Source organism: Mauremys mutica, chromosome 10 (assembly GCF_020497125.1).
Source record: "Mauremys mutica isolate MM-2020 ecotype Southern chromosome 10, ASM2049712v1, whole genome shotgun sequence".
NCBI classification, from domain to species: Eukaryota; Metazoa; Chordata; order Testudines; family Geoemydidae; genus Mauremys; species Mauremys mutica.
The window spans coordinates 46,201,145-46,214,668 of record NC_059081.1 but is presented as its reverse complement, the minus strand read 5'-3'; the positions used below and the strand labels follow the sequence as shown (position 1 = coordinate 46,214,668).

Sequence of the window (13,524 nt, the reverse complement as noted above, 5' to 3'; positions counted from 1 at the left end):
GTTTACGTAGTATATCACCGGGGACCTTTCTAAGCTTGTCACCCTAATAGGCCCCAAATATTTCCATGTGTGAACTGTCATTTGATCATTTCTCCACTCTGTGAAGAACAGAGAGGCTTTTCTTTAACACTGGTCTGGCAGGTCTGTCTTTCCCACCTATTTTTTCATTCCAGTAAACACATTCTAGCGGCCATTTTAAGGAGAACTGTAAAATTAAAGACTGAAAGAGCCCTATTAAATCATCTTGTCTAGCTCCCTGCTCGGTACAGGGTTCTCCCATAAGGCAAAGTCCAACTCCTTTGGTCCATTTGAGTTCCCATGAGCCTGCGTTACCAGAGCTTGAAATATAACCAGACACCCAACTACTAAATCTACTGGACATGACGGGTACAAAAGATAATGAGGCCAACTTGGGTGAGGGCTGGGGCAACACCCTAGCCAAAAGCCCATCCTTAGTTGCTGCATGGGAGAGGCTGTTGTGATTCCTACCGTGACCCTGCTTAGAGCTTCTGGCTTTCATATCCAGGCTATGATGTCAGACTGATTTAAAGGCCACTTCCCTGGAAGGAGCCAGGGCCGCCTGGGGGGGCGGGGTGGGGCAATTTTCCCCGGGCCCCACAGGGGCTCCATGAGCCCTGGCTCAGTGGCAGTCCGGGTCTTCGGCGGCATTTCAGCGGCGGGGGGCCCTTCAGTGCTGCTGAAGATGTGGAGCGACTGAAGCCCCCCCCCCGCTGCCGCTGCTGGGTGAGTACAAGCGCTGCAGCTCCCCTGCTTTGCCCCAGGCCCCCTGAATCCTCTGGGTGGCCCTGGAAGGAGCTGTCTGTGTCTTTTCTCTACTGTTACTCCAGAGCCCCCTACTTGTGGAAGGGATGATATGGCCACTACTGTACCATTCACTCAGCCTCATGACTGCTGTGAAGGGGAATCTCAGTTACTCTGTGCCACTCCCATCCTCTGCCATTAACAGCTATTGCCTCCTTTTCTGAAGGGAGAGAGGGGAGTCAAGGGTTTAACAGACCAGTCAGAGCAGAACACCCCTGTACAAATGGAATTAGGAGGCTGAAAGGGGATCACTCAGCCCCCTCACTGTTTCCTCAGCAGTCGCCCATCTGGGAGATCCCACCCTTAAATGGGGATATCGGGGGAGGGGGCACTACCTCCTCTGATATTACTCCCTGAAAACCTCATATGGGTTGGGCAGTAATGGTGTCCCTAGCCTCTGTTTGCCAGAAGCTGGGATTAGGCGACGGCGGATGGATCACTTGATGATTTCCTGTTCTATTCATTCCATCTGAAGCACCCAGTATTGGCCACTGTCGGAAGACAGGATACTGGGCTAGATGGACCTTTGGTCTGACCCAGTATGGCCATTCTTATGAGTCAGTGGAGAGGATGGAGTCCACTCTCCTTACGGAAGGAGCTAGATGGGCAGCCACAGAGCAGAGGGTCTCTGGCTAAGCTCTGTGTAAGCGCTGAGCAGATGAGCCAAAATTTGGCCCTTAAATTTGTGCTATTCCTTTATACTGTTGTAAAAGAGAAAATCTCCAAGTCTGTATTTAGAAGATACTGTAACTTTAAATACACCAATGTTTATAGCTGACTCTGGAGGCCAGTGTGAAATTGTATATCTTTGATTAGTCTTCAGGATCAACCAAATCAAGACAATCCTGGAAGGAGACGAAAATGATATTTGCAACGTGTTTGCATTCCAGTTGTCGGAACAGAGAGTGCTAAGGTCCAAATTTACATCTCTGGCCTTTGATTTTTGTCGCCAGCTTTTGCGCATGTAAGCGATTTTACCCACAGATGTGGGGGTGCACCATTTTGTATGTGCTAAATTGCTATTGTGTGCACAAGTGGCTCTACCATTCATGCCAGTCTTGTTATCCCATTTGCTTCCTCCACCCGTTGTTGTCTCTGTGTTGTTCCATGTTGACTTCCTGCTAGTCAAATGCTCTTCTCACCTCAGTTTACCAAACAGTCACCCTCTGTTCATTTAGGTCCCTCTTAAAACTCATTTATTCTGCAAAGCCTGCAAGATGTGAGTTTACAAACATTTAAAAACAAACAAACAAATGACCAGGTCCTCCCCACCACTGGATTACTCAGTGTGACCTGCCACCTGTGTGTCATGCTTTTTGGATTCCAAGGGCTTGAAGGCAGGAATTGTCTTTATTTTTGTATACAGTGCAGCATCAAATATGTTGTCAGTGCTAAAGACCTGACTGAAGAAAATACCTAAGGATGTGCTTATGTCTGTCCCTATGTATGACAGTGCTGAAGTCCCGAATAGGGATGCTTTTCTGAACGAATATTAACAATAGAACGACAGCAGATAGAAAGGGGCACTTGCAAAATAAGAGTTGGTTTAGGCTAGCTGAACATTTATCTCTGGAAACGTCCAGTTTATAAACTGGGAGATGTTTATGTGAAATGGCAGGAATGTAGTTGTTAAAAAAGAAAAATTCTGTGTCATGGTGCACCTGCAGGACATGGAAGTGTAACTTTGAAGATATGGATATTTTCTTTGCCGAGTCTTGAATTATGCTTCAGTCAAAACAGTTACTTTGATTATATGTGATTAGAGTAGGTTGATTGCTATGCTGTTTTTGAATATTTCAGAGAAATACTATATTTAATTCTTGGCTTTACTTGCATCCATCATGAAGGGGCAAGGTCCTTAAATTATTTTGGAGCATTCTTGTAGCATTCATAATATATTTTCCAGTTATACTCTACTTCGTTTCCATATGGAAGCTGAAACCATTCCCCTAAATGGTGGTCCATGTATTGCCTATCACATCAGTGGACTCTTGAGCAGTGTCAAGGTACGTGTGAATTTCTGCATTTGGAGAGGAGAGTAGACAAGAGTAGATCAAAGGAAGGGCTTCCCCAGGCTGATTAAACTTTGTCCATTTAGCCCAGAAGAGGAGCATTGTAGAATGGACACCCAGTAGTACAAGGAAATAAAAACATGGCTTGAAGGTTGTGATGCCCTTGGTGAGATTGGGTGTGGGGAGGAGGGAAGGAAACACAGAACGTAAAGCAAGTAAAACAAATGCTAGGATCAGTTTACTACGGCGCACCTGATTGGAAGTCTGAGACTCTTTGCTGTATTGCGCCTCCCACCCCCCTTTTTATTTTTTATTTTAGGGATTCTGTGGTCAGAGTAAAACATATTTTGTGTCTCATTGGCTAGGTGGAGAAACACTAGCTTCAGTTAAGTCTTCCTTCTCTCCTTCCTATGTCCCTCTAGGTGTGTAAACCCACACAAAGATATGTATCTAGCAGCAGTGGTGCTGCTGCACCCCCTGGCTTGAAGTAGTAACAACAAACACTAAATCCACGGTTCCAGCAGCAGCACCCCCACTACAAAAATTGTTCCATCACCCCGGTACTAGCAGCACTTAAAACATAAGTAAAAGCATTAACTGTTCGTGCTCATTATAACTATTTGCAAATGTTATTAGCTCTGTTATTTCCAATCCAATTGTTTCCAGATTTAAGGTCAAATTCAGCTCAGAACATACTTTGCACAGCTCCATGGACTTCAGTGAAATTGTACAAGTGTATAAGTTAGGGCAGTATTTTGCATGTAACAAACCACACATTTCTCAGGGAAGACTATGTACATGTCAGATTTGTCATTTTTAAGTTGTCATTTTTTTAGTCCTCTGCATAAAAAATGCAAGTAAACCATTTTCTTAGTTTCAGAAAAAATATTCACTTATAAGCTGAACATGTATATTTCCAGCCTTACAAGAGACATTTTGAGAAAGTTGTGAGCTAAAGAAGAGAGAATTCTAAACCTTACTAACAGTGTTGCTGCTGGTGACCGTATAGTGCCTCTCTCTAATATATCAATAGCATGAACTGTAGGAAAAATGGCTTTTGTGGTGTATGTATTGATAATCTATGTGCAAAGTCAAGATTTGTGGAGTTAAGTGCCACCTAAGGCTGTGATCATTTTAAGTGAATAAAGCTAGACATTTTTAATTTTCATATGAAATGCAAAATTCTTCTGTTGGATACTGCTGGTGGATCTTAACACATAGAACTGCCATTGACTCAGTGGAAGATCTAAGCAGAATACCGGAGTCAGGATTCACTGTGTGAATCTAAGGACAGATCTGTTACCTTGAAAGTTGTTCTGTCGTTTTTAGTTCAGAGATGACGTAATGCCCTATCCTGAAGTACTTGTACAATGCAAATATTTTGCAGTTAAAGAAGATACATTAAAGAACAATAAATATCTGAAGTAGATAATTAAAACTAAATTAATTCACATTGAGGGATTTCTTAGTCAGCAGTGCTGAGGAATGTTCCCATCTCATCAAAGGAACTGAAGAAAGTCCCCAGACAACAACCCCTCAGTTTGACTTTGCTGTTTCCAGCAGAGTTCCTGAAATGGCTTCTGTAAGGCTGCTCAATGTCATTTTAATTGCAATAATAATCAGGATCACATTATGCTTGGATTTTCCTGTAGCCATAACAGGTTGTTTATTCACAACAAAGTTTTCTACCAAATCACCTCTCTCTGTCTCCGCTTTTCAAACCTTTCCTCCCACTCTTTGGCCCTTGAATTGTTGTCTTATGTTATACTCTTTTTCAATTATTTTTGCAGTTTTCCGCTGAAAATGGATTTGGTAGAACGGGCTGTAGGAAAGATCAGGGATCCTTATAACAAGGCCGTTGTTTTTGAAAGCATAGCATTGTCGGTTTCTGGCAGTGATAAGAGTCTGCATTTGTTCAGAGAAGATTTGTGATTTGTCTGTGCTTTGCATGTCTCGAACATAAATGAGATTACACTTTTCCTTTGGAACTCATATAGTCTTCGTTTACTATCAAATGTTATTTCAAGACATGGTTCTGTTTATTACTATATTGTCTTATAGAGGCGCCTACTGGCTTGTGTTCTAAAACGGCCTTAAAATGGGGCATCAATTCTTGTTTTTCTCTAAAAGTTGTTAGCAGATTGATGTGAAATTTCACACAGAGTTAATTTTTAGGCCTTTGAATTTTTTATGCAGTTTTTATTTGGTGTTTCATAACAAATTTGTTAATAGCCTTTGAATTTGGGCTTGTGCTAAATTTTTCCCTTGGCAGGCCTGCTGTTTATCATTGTCAGAAGTCTGGACAAAACTTGGTAGAGAGGTAGATCCTGAGGGCCACAGGGAGAGTGTTTTTATTTATTTATTTTGGTTCTTTTTAACAAATGTTTTAAACCATTATTTGCATTATGAATAAAAGTTTGTGCACAGTGCACGTAAACTTAATGGATGCTAGGTGCAAACTAAATAGATTGGGTCAGGTTACACAGAAACCTGATTATTGGGGCTCAGTGTACTAAAGCTTGATTGACAGGGAATGCTGGGTGCACAGAAGTCTGACTGACTGGGCATCTCCAAGTGTGACTGGTTGACGGAGAGGTGGGAGAGCTGCATGCAAACCTATTGGATGAAGACCAGGAGCACATAAAGCCTTCTTTATGAGAAGCTAGACTGTTGTGTCAGAATGTATTCTACAACAGAGAAGGGATCAAATGTTCTCCCACTGTACTTTAAGCCGCACATATCATCCCCCCACTTGTCCAATGCCCACCCTAAATAAGCATTAAATAAATTGAGATGAATACACAAAAATCTTCCTTGTGAAGCAGTTGGGGTTGCTACACACACAACGTGCCTCTCTCAAACTCATCAAAACAAGGAAATGAAAAGTTAAGCCACCTAATAATGTACTGTATATCCTCTTCTCCTCCTCCCATAGACACACATCTATGGTGTGTGGTAATAGTAAGACCATACACTACAACCTTAACTCTGCCCATTAGGGTTGCCAGACTTTTACATCACCCCCTATAATTGCCTTTCTACACGTAACCCTTTCCCAAATTAACCTCTGCCAGCACAACAAACATCCATAACTACTAGCGCTGGGGGAGGAGAAAAATAAACTGGTAAACGAGAGCATGCCCAAGGCTGAAAATGGAGCTGAGTTAAGATGGCAGAGTATGACAGGTGTGGTCATGCTAAGGTGTACTGTGGGTGGAGGTGTTAGGTGGCTTAATTTTTCATTTATGTGGGTTTGGGCTTTGTGTTGGGGTTGCTATACACAACATGCATAACTGTTTCTCAACCCCAAAGTTTTTTTATATTTTACTAGATAATAGGGCCAGATCCTCAGCTTGTGTAAACTGGTGTAGCTCTACTGACTACACTGGAGCTAAACTGATATATCCCAGCTGTGCATTTGGTTCACAGTTCCTAAAGCTATTGAAAAATATTCCCATTCTGAAATTTATCCTACTTATAACACCACTGATGTCAATGGCACTTTGCTCAGCTGCAGGGAGGTGCTAGAGCAGATCCAGTAGCAGGATCTAAACTAGTGTCATATGAATTTACTGCATTGTGTAAATTATTAATAATAAAATTCTCTGGAATTTGTTTTTTGAGTGCAATTTAAATTTTAAGAGGGGTTCTTCCACTTCCATTTAAAAAGACTGAAGGAAGTGGAAGTGTTTGTAATCCAGAGGTGTCACTGCATATAAGCCTGTCACATGATCACTATAATAAAAAATGTTTTTAACGTGGAGATGGGCTCAAGCTAAAAATTCAGATCCAGATCTCAATGTGAAATGCAAGCACTCAAATGTTCAGGCGACGTTGGAGCTGGGGCTTTGGTTGGTTTAAGGAAATCTTCATTTCTTTACTTTGGAGAGTGTATTTTAGTGCTGCTTATTTTTTCTTCCATAACCCCTCCTTGGGAATGAAGATATGAAAAACGCTGCCCATGATGTTCCTTTTTTACTTTCTTTGCTGGCTAGATTCTCTCTCTCTCTTTTTCCTTCTCTTCGTCCCTCTTTTTGATTCTGTTTCTGTTCCCTTGTTACCCATTATGAAACAGACAAGTCTGCAGGGCTGGAAAAACCAACAGAGGTTACAGGGGTAAGCTATAGTTCAGGCTGCTGTGAATGTGTAAGAAAGATCCAGTTTATGGGCATTTTGTAGATTTCTTTAAGAGTTCACAGGATTTCTAGTAATGGAAATTGCTGAGGGGAGTATCAGACTGGTAGTAACAATAGGAGAGTCAGAAACAACTGCCACAGGTCCAAAGAGGCCACGATTCAACGTACTGAATAAGGAAGCACAGCTAGGTCCCAGACTATTTACTGGAGTTTGGAAAGGTGAAAAATAAGAGGAAATATGATAGCTCTATATAAGAAAATAACAAGCTTGAAGAAGGCCATATGGATTATACCTTTTATCCTGTCCTATAATAAAAGGTTAAGAAAATACTTGAGAAAATTAAAAGGACACAATTAAATTGGATAATAGGAAACACTTTTTAAAAAGCCATGTATAATCTGTAGAGTTCACACCTCTAGATGCTATTTGAAGTGAACAGCTTAGCAAGATTCAAGAAAAGTCTCAGATAACATGAATAAGAATAGTAGCTGAAATTTTACTGGTTGGAATAAAAATGACAAGTACTATGCTTCACAGCATAAGTTGTAGTTGAAGAATAAGCTAACATCAGGAAGAAATTTCTTCCCTACTGCAATACTGTAAAGTTAAATGCATTATGCGGGGGAGGTCAGTACTTCTGTATGTGGCAAACCGTTTTTGGCCATTGTCAAGGAGAGGATTCTGCCCTGGAATGCTAGGACATTTCCTGAACCCTTATGCATACTGCACTGATACAGATGTTTGATGCTGAAGTCTCGGGTTTGCCAAGTTTACTATTTTAGTGAAATAAACCAGTGATATTTGAAAATCTACATTCATCCTACATGTCTTTTATCCACCTATGTAAAGTATATTGCATGCTGTACAAGGTATAAATATACGCTAAGGAAATAAGATAGATACATATAGATAGAGATAGAGATATATACATACATACAAGACTTTTTTTTAAATGAGTGCCTAAAGTTAGGCTCTTAAATCCATATTTAGGCACATGCGCATGTGCACACAAACACGCACATATGTCATTTGTAAATAAAACGTATGGCCCTGATATTGCAGTTGAATTCACCATAATGGGACCCTTGCACCCATACTGAGCCTCATCAACTTCCATGGGGCTCCGTGCAAACAAAACCACATTGATCCAATTGCAAGGTTGGGTGGGTGTCTGTCTATGTTGCTATGTGTGTGTGTGTATGTGTGTATGTATATATATATATATATATATATATATATATATATATATATATATATTCCTTCAGTTTTTCTTCTTTGTAGAGAATAATATGCAACAGCTAATATATTTTTATTAACAAGACGTGCATATAAATCATGTAAACTTTGGTGGTGTTTAAAAATAATAGATTTGAAAATAAGAATCTTGATTTGGCACATATTCTCAATTTAGAATGTCCCCAAATGCAGTTCTTTGGAAATTGGGCATCATGACCTCCCCACTACCACTATTCCTTATCTCTCTCACAAAATAATCAGAACATTTTTAAGGGGGGAAAACTGAAATGCTTATCTCGGCTTTCCCTTCAGTGACAGGATTGTGATTGGTTTGTTTTTTGTTACTGAGGAAATCAAAGTTGAATTGTCCTCAGGCATCCAACTGAGTAGAGAAGCAGTATATGTACATTTCAGAATTGCCCTAAACTCATGTCTGAATTGACATGTATTTCCATTCTTGTATAGATCCTGCTACTCTGTGCACCATCACCAATGGAAATTCGACAGTTTCTATTGTGAACTATAAATAATGTAGAGGCCGCTTCAGCATGTAACATTAGGTGCCTGCTAAAAGACAAAATTCAGACTGATTTCAATAGGAACAGGAGAGGACTCTAAAACGATGCAACCTCTTTTTCATTAATAGGGTCTTACATTTTAATATACTAAATATTAGAGAAAAATTAAGCAATTTTAATGTGGCTGTATTGAAATAATCAATATTAAAAATACTAACATTTCTTTACATATTTTACGAATCCATACCAGATTTCCCTATGGATTCTAATAATGGCAACTGTAGAGGCTCCGGCAATGGTGAGTACATTTTTTATATATAACTGTTTTAATAAGTTATCTTCTTTCAAATTCTTTTAACTTTTAAATAAGACCAGTATTTAATGATGCATATATTGCTGTGTTGTCTCAATTTTTTGTACACTGTATGTTTGCTATGAGAGTTACATGTGCAATAAGACATTCAGGGAGGATGAAAGTTGGATTTAGGTGGTGAATTTCACTTTGAGTATTTTTCTAGGGTCTGATTCTGATGCTTTTATCCAGGCAAAACTTCCTTCAGGTCAAAAGGACTTTACTGATTTCAGGGGAGGTCCTGTCTGTGTTAGGATTGAGCCCTTATTGTGCTTTCCACTTTCATTGTGTCATTCCATACTATAGAAATATGATTTGGTTTGCTGCTCAGATACTGCAAATCTGGAAGTCATCTTCCTACTAATTATTTTTTCACACAAGCTGGAAATTCAGTGTTTAGAAGTACATTTGTTACTTCGAATCATTGGCCTGAACAGGTGAATGACATATTACATTACAGCATGCTAATGCAATGGACAACACTTCTCTTCACATTTTGGCATTGGAAAGAAAAATCAACAGTGCCACATATGTTAGACCCAGTGTGCATTGTTCAGCATGCAAATCTCTAGTGAATCAGATTCCTTACAAATTACTCTGATGCTTCTTTGTATTATATAGGGCCCAATTCACTACTGTGTCCAGTTTTATGTTGGAGGACCTCTATTAATTTACTGGAGTGAAACAGTGGTGAATCAAGCCCAGTGTATATAGCACTCTGCTGAAATGCCAGCAGTCTCTCTTTTCAGACCTTGAAACTGTAGAGCAAAGTGGTAGAATTTTTCTTGTACAGTATATAAAGCATATACCTGAGTAAATTATAATTTGAATTAGTCATGGGTACATGGAGGTCAGACTAGATGATCATGATGGTCCCTTCTGACCTGTAAATACTGTAAACTTTAATTTTTTTCTTTACTTCAGAAATTTCTAGAGTTGGAGCAAAGATCTAAAAAGTTGTTGTTGTTGTTTTAATGCATCTTTTTTTATTAACTGATTTATTAATTTCAGTCAAATGGGGTTAATCTTAAGTAGCCTGTTTGGGCTTTGTTAAGAAAAGAAAGGAAAATTTGTTTTGTTTTACTTTACAGCAAAATACATTACAAATCGCTGCAAATAATTTTTCTGTGTAATTTTCTTCTATTAAGTTTAATTAAATCTACCAGCAACCACCATTTTTGACATTACTCTGGAGGTCAGATGAGCTGATCATAATGGTCCCTTCTGGCCTTAAAACTTATGGGTGAAATACTGACCCCATTGAAGTCAAGAGAAAAACTCCCATTGACTTTAATAGGATCAGGATTTCACACTATGAATCCATGACTTTTCACTCCACTGAGCCTCCCATTGTCTTGTTTTTGTGTCAGAAGTGATTTAATCCCTTTGAGTTGACCACCATTCTTAGGTAATACAGGGAAAAAGAAAATTGAATTGCCCCATATGGATAGATTTGATATGGAAGTATTGCCTGAGAATTAGAGCTGGGGAATGACAGTCAGAGCTCCTGGATTCTATTAACATTTGTGCCAATAACTTCTTGTTGGCTGCTGGTCAAATCACATCGGCCAAAAGGTTCAGACTCGGGCATCTAAAGTTAGGCAGCTAAATCCACATTTAAGTTACTAACTGCACTTTTGTAAGAGGTGCTTATCAGCAGGTAAGTATGCCCAGTGGTCTGTGATGGGATGTTAGATGGGATGGGATCTGAGTTACTGCAGAGAATTCTTTTCTGGGTGCTGGCTGGTGAGTCTTGCCCACATGCTCAGGGTTTAACTGATCGCCATATTTGGGGTCGGGAAGGAATTTTCCTCCAGGGAAGATTGGCAGAGGCCCTGGAGGTTTTTCGCCTTCCTCTGCAGCGTGGGGCACGGGTCACTTGCTGGGGGATTCTCTGCAGCTTGAGGTCTTCAAACCACAATTTGAGGACTTCAGTAACTCAGACATAGGTTAGGGGTTTGTTACAGGAGTGGGTGGGTGAGATTCTGTGGCCTGCGTTGTGCAGGAAGTCAGACTAGATGATCATAATGGTCCCTTCTGACCTTAAAGTCTATAATAATCAGGCTGCTTTAAACACCTAACTCTGGATTTAGGTGAATAACTGTAGATGCCCAAATGTAAAATCACTTAACTCTAAAACAAGCAAAAATGATCTTTGCATAGTCTAAATGCAGTTTTGTGCTTACCAATTACTGTTAAAAGAACATTATATGATGCATGTTTGTTGTGTCTCACTGATTTTCATATCAGATATGCTCAGTTTATAAGTAAAAAGATTTTTTTTTTAAATAACGAGTCTTGCAAACTTGTGGGATCTGAAGGTCAAGCTGTTTACTTTCCTTGTCATGTTGCACCATCAGTAATGAAATATTTTGCTGGCCCTAAATTGCTTCAGTGCCAATCTCATTGTCTTCATTGTGGTCACCCAAATTTAACTGCTTGGAATTTAAACAGTTTTGTTGTGATGTGGCAAGAAAAAATAGAGTCCAGTTTAAATTATTTTAGCTGTGTTGGCTCTGTTGGACTAATAGGAGTGAAAAGCAATAAAAATATACATTACTAAAGAAAGCAGATATGATTGTGAAAACACCCAGGGAGCAGCTCTGAAGAATAAGCTGAATATTTTTTTAGTGTAGAATCACATTTTGAGTCTCAATATAGTACATTTTTTTTCAGTTGACAAATATAATTTAATCCCACGAGAAAAGAGCATTATTTTTTAATATTTGCTTTGTTTATATGTTCAGTAAAACAGCTTTTGTCCTTTCACCATTGTAAATAGACCCTTTGTAAGTTGTATTACAATGAAGTGTTTTAAAAAATTCAGGACTGGACATTCTGTATGATGATAAAGGATATTGCAAATAGTTGTGTGTATTGTTGCCTGTAAGTAATGTCAGCATGTTAAATCTACTCAAAGCAGCTCTTATCCCTGGCAAAGTCAATTGGCAAAATCTTGCCTCCAAGTCTGCATGTAAATAATTTTTTTCCCCTTCCTTGGCTAGAAACTACATTCTTGTCTATTTCATCAGATGCTCTTAAAGTTGCTTAGAAGTTTCTCCAGATTTTATTATTTTTTCAGTGAAACTTTTGCCAGCTTTGAGAACTTATATTAATCGGTAATACAACCAGGTTTTATGGGAGTGACATATTTTATATATTTTTATTTTTAAAAGCCCCTATATATTTGTAGGGGAACATTTTCACAGGCACAAATGGCACATAGGCCCCTAACTCCCACTGACTTTTTCTTAAAAATTGAATGTTTCATTGCTTTCCCAGTGGAGTTAGGGGTCTAGCTGCCCTTTGGTTCCCAGTGCCCTAGGTGTTAGAGGGAAGGTAGGCGGAGCATTGTCAGTAGCTCTAGCAGCTCCAGAGGAGAATGGCTAGATAGAGTGTGGGCAGGGTCACATCCCATACTCCTGCACAACAAGATGGGGGATAACTGTCTATTGCAGTTACACATGTATAGAAAGGGGTGTTTCCCTCTGTCATGGAGTGTGGGGAAGTCATGGCCCTGCACCCTCCACTTCCTGCAATTCACCGTGGCTCTCAGCCAGCCAGTAAAACAGAAGGTTTATTAGATAACAGGAACACAGTCCCAAGCAGGGCTTGTAGGTACAAACAGGACCGCTTAGCCAGGTCCCTCTGGGGGGCAAGGATCTTAGACCTCAGACTTGGGGTTCCCTGCCTCTTCCCAGCCAGCCCAAAACTGAAACCAAAAACCCCTTCAGCAGGCTCTCTCTCCCTCCTTCTCTCCCCGCTCCCTTTGTCCAGTTTCCCTGCAAAGGTGTCGACTCGCCCCACCCCCGTTCCTGGCTCAGGTTACAGGCTCAAGTACTGTCCCTCACCTAAAGTCATCCCCTGCTCTCCCATGCCCCATGCAGACAGTCCCAGTAAAACTAAATGACATTCCCAGGTCAGTCCACCCCGCTCCCTACTGCTTCACACCCTCCATGCTCCCCTAGAATCTAAGAGACATTATACCTTTCAATAGCATAATTCTTCTAGGTTCTCCTCCAGGGTGTGTGTGTGTATGTATATGCGTGCCTTTGATCTTTCCTCTCACATAGGTTCATCCCGGCAAGAGACATCAAATCAATCAAGTCTTTTTATACACACATCATTTTCCCACTGAAGGCAACATGATCCAGTGGATAGGGCACCATAATAGGAGTCAGGAGACCTGGGTTCTCATTCAAACTCTACTGATAACTTAATAACTGGCCTAACAAGTCACTTAACTTCTCTGTGCCTCAGCTTCTCCATTTCTAAAGGGGATACCAATGGCTCCTCTTTTGTAAAACTCTCTGAAATCTACAAATTGAAAGTGCTGATAAGTGATAGTATCTAATAACATTCAGTGAGATCAGGGAGAAGCCCATTGATTATATTCTAGGACAATAACAGTAAAATATTTTCCTTGGATTAAAGCAGTTTCTGAGAT

At 40.0% G+C, this 13,524-nt stretch overlaps 1 protein-coding gene across 2 annotated transcripts in view; it reads left to right on the top strand.

Annotated features, from left to right (window-relative positions):
- Window positions 1-13,524, top strand: part of FRZB (frizzled related protein) — a 31,775-nt gene that overhangs the window by 6,085 nt on the left and 12,166 nt on the right. Inside the window, exon 2 of one of the 2 annotated variants that reach the window (XM_044978484.1) lies at window positions 8,976-9,023. The exons of the other annotated variant lie outside the window; for it this stretch is intronic. Within the exon in view, the coding sequence (XP_044834419.1) occupies window positions 8,976-9,023 (48 nt within the window). The remainder of the gene's footprint in view (window positions 1-8,975; window positions 9,024-13,524) is intronic. 2 annotated transcript variants of the gene reach the window in all.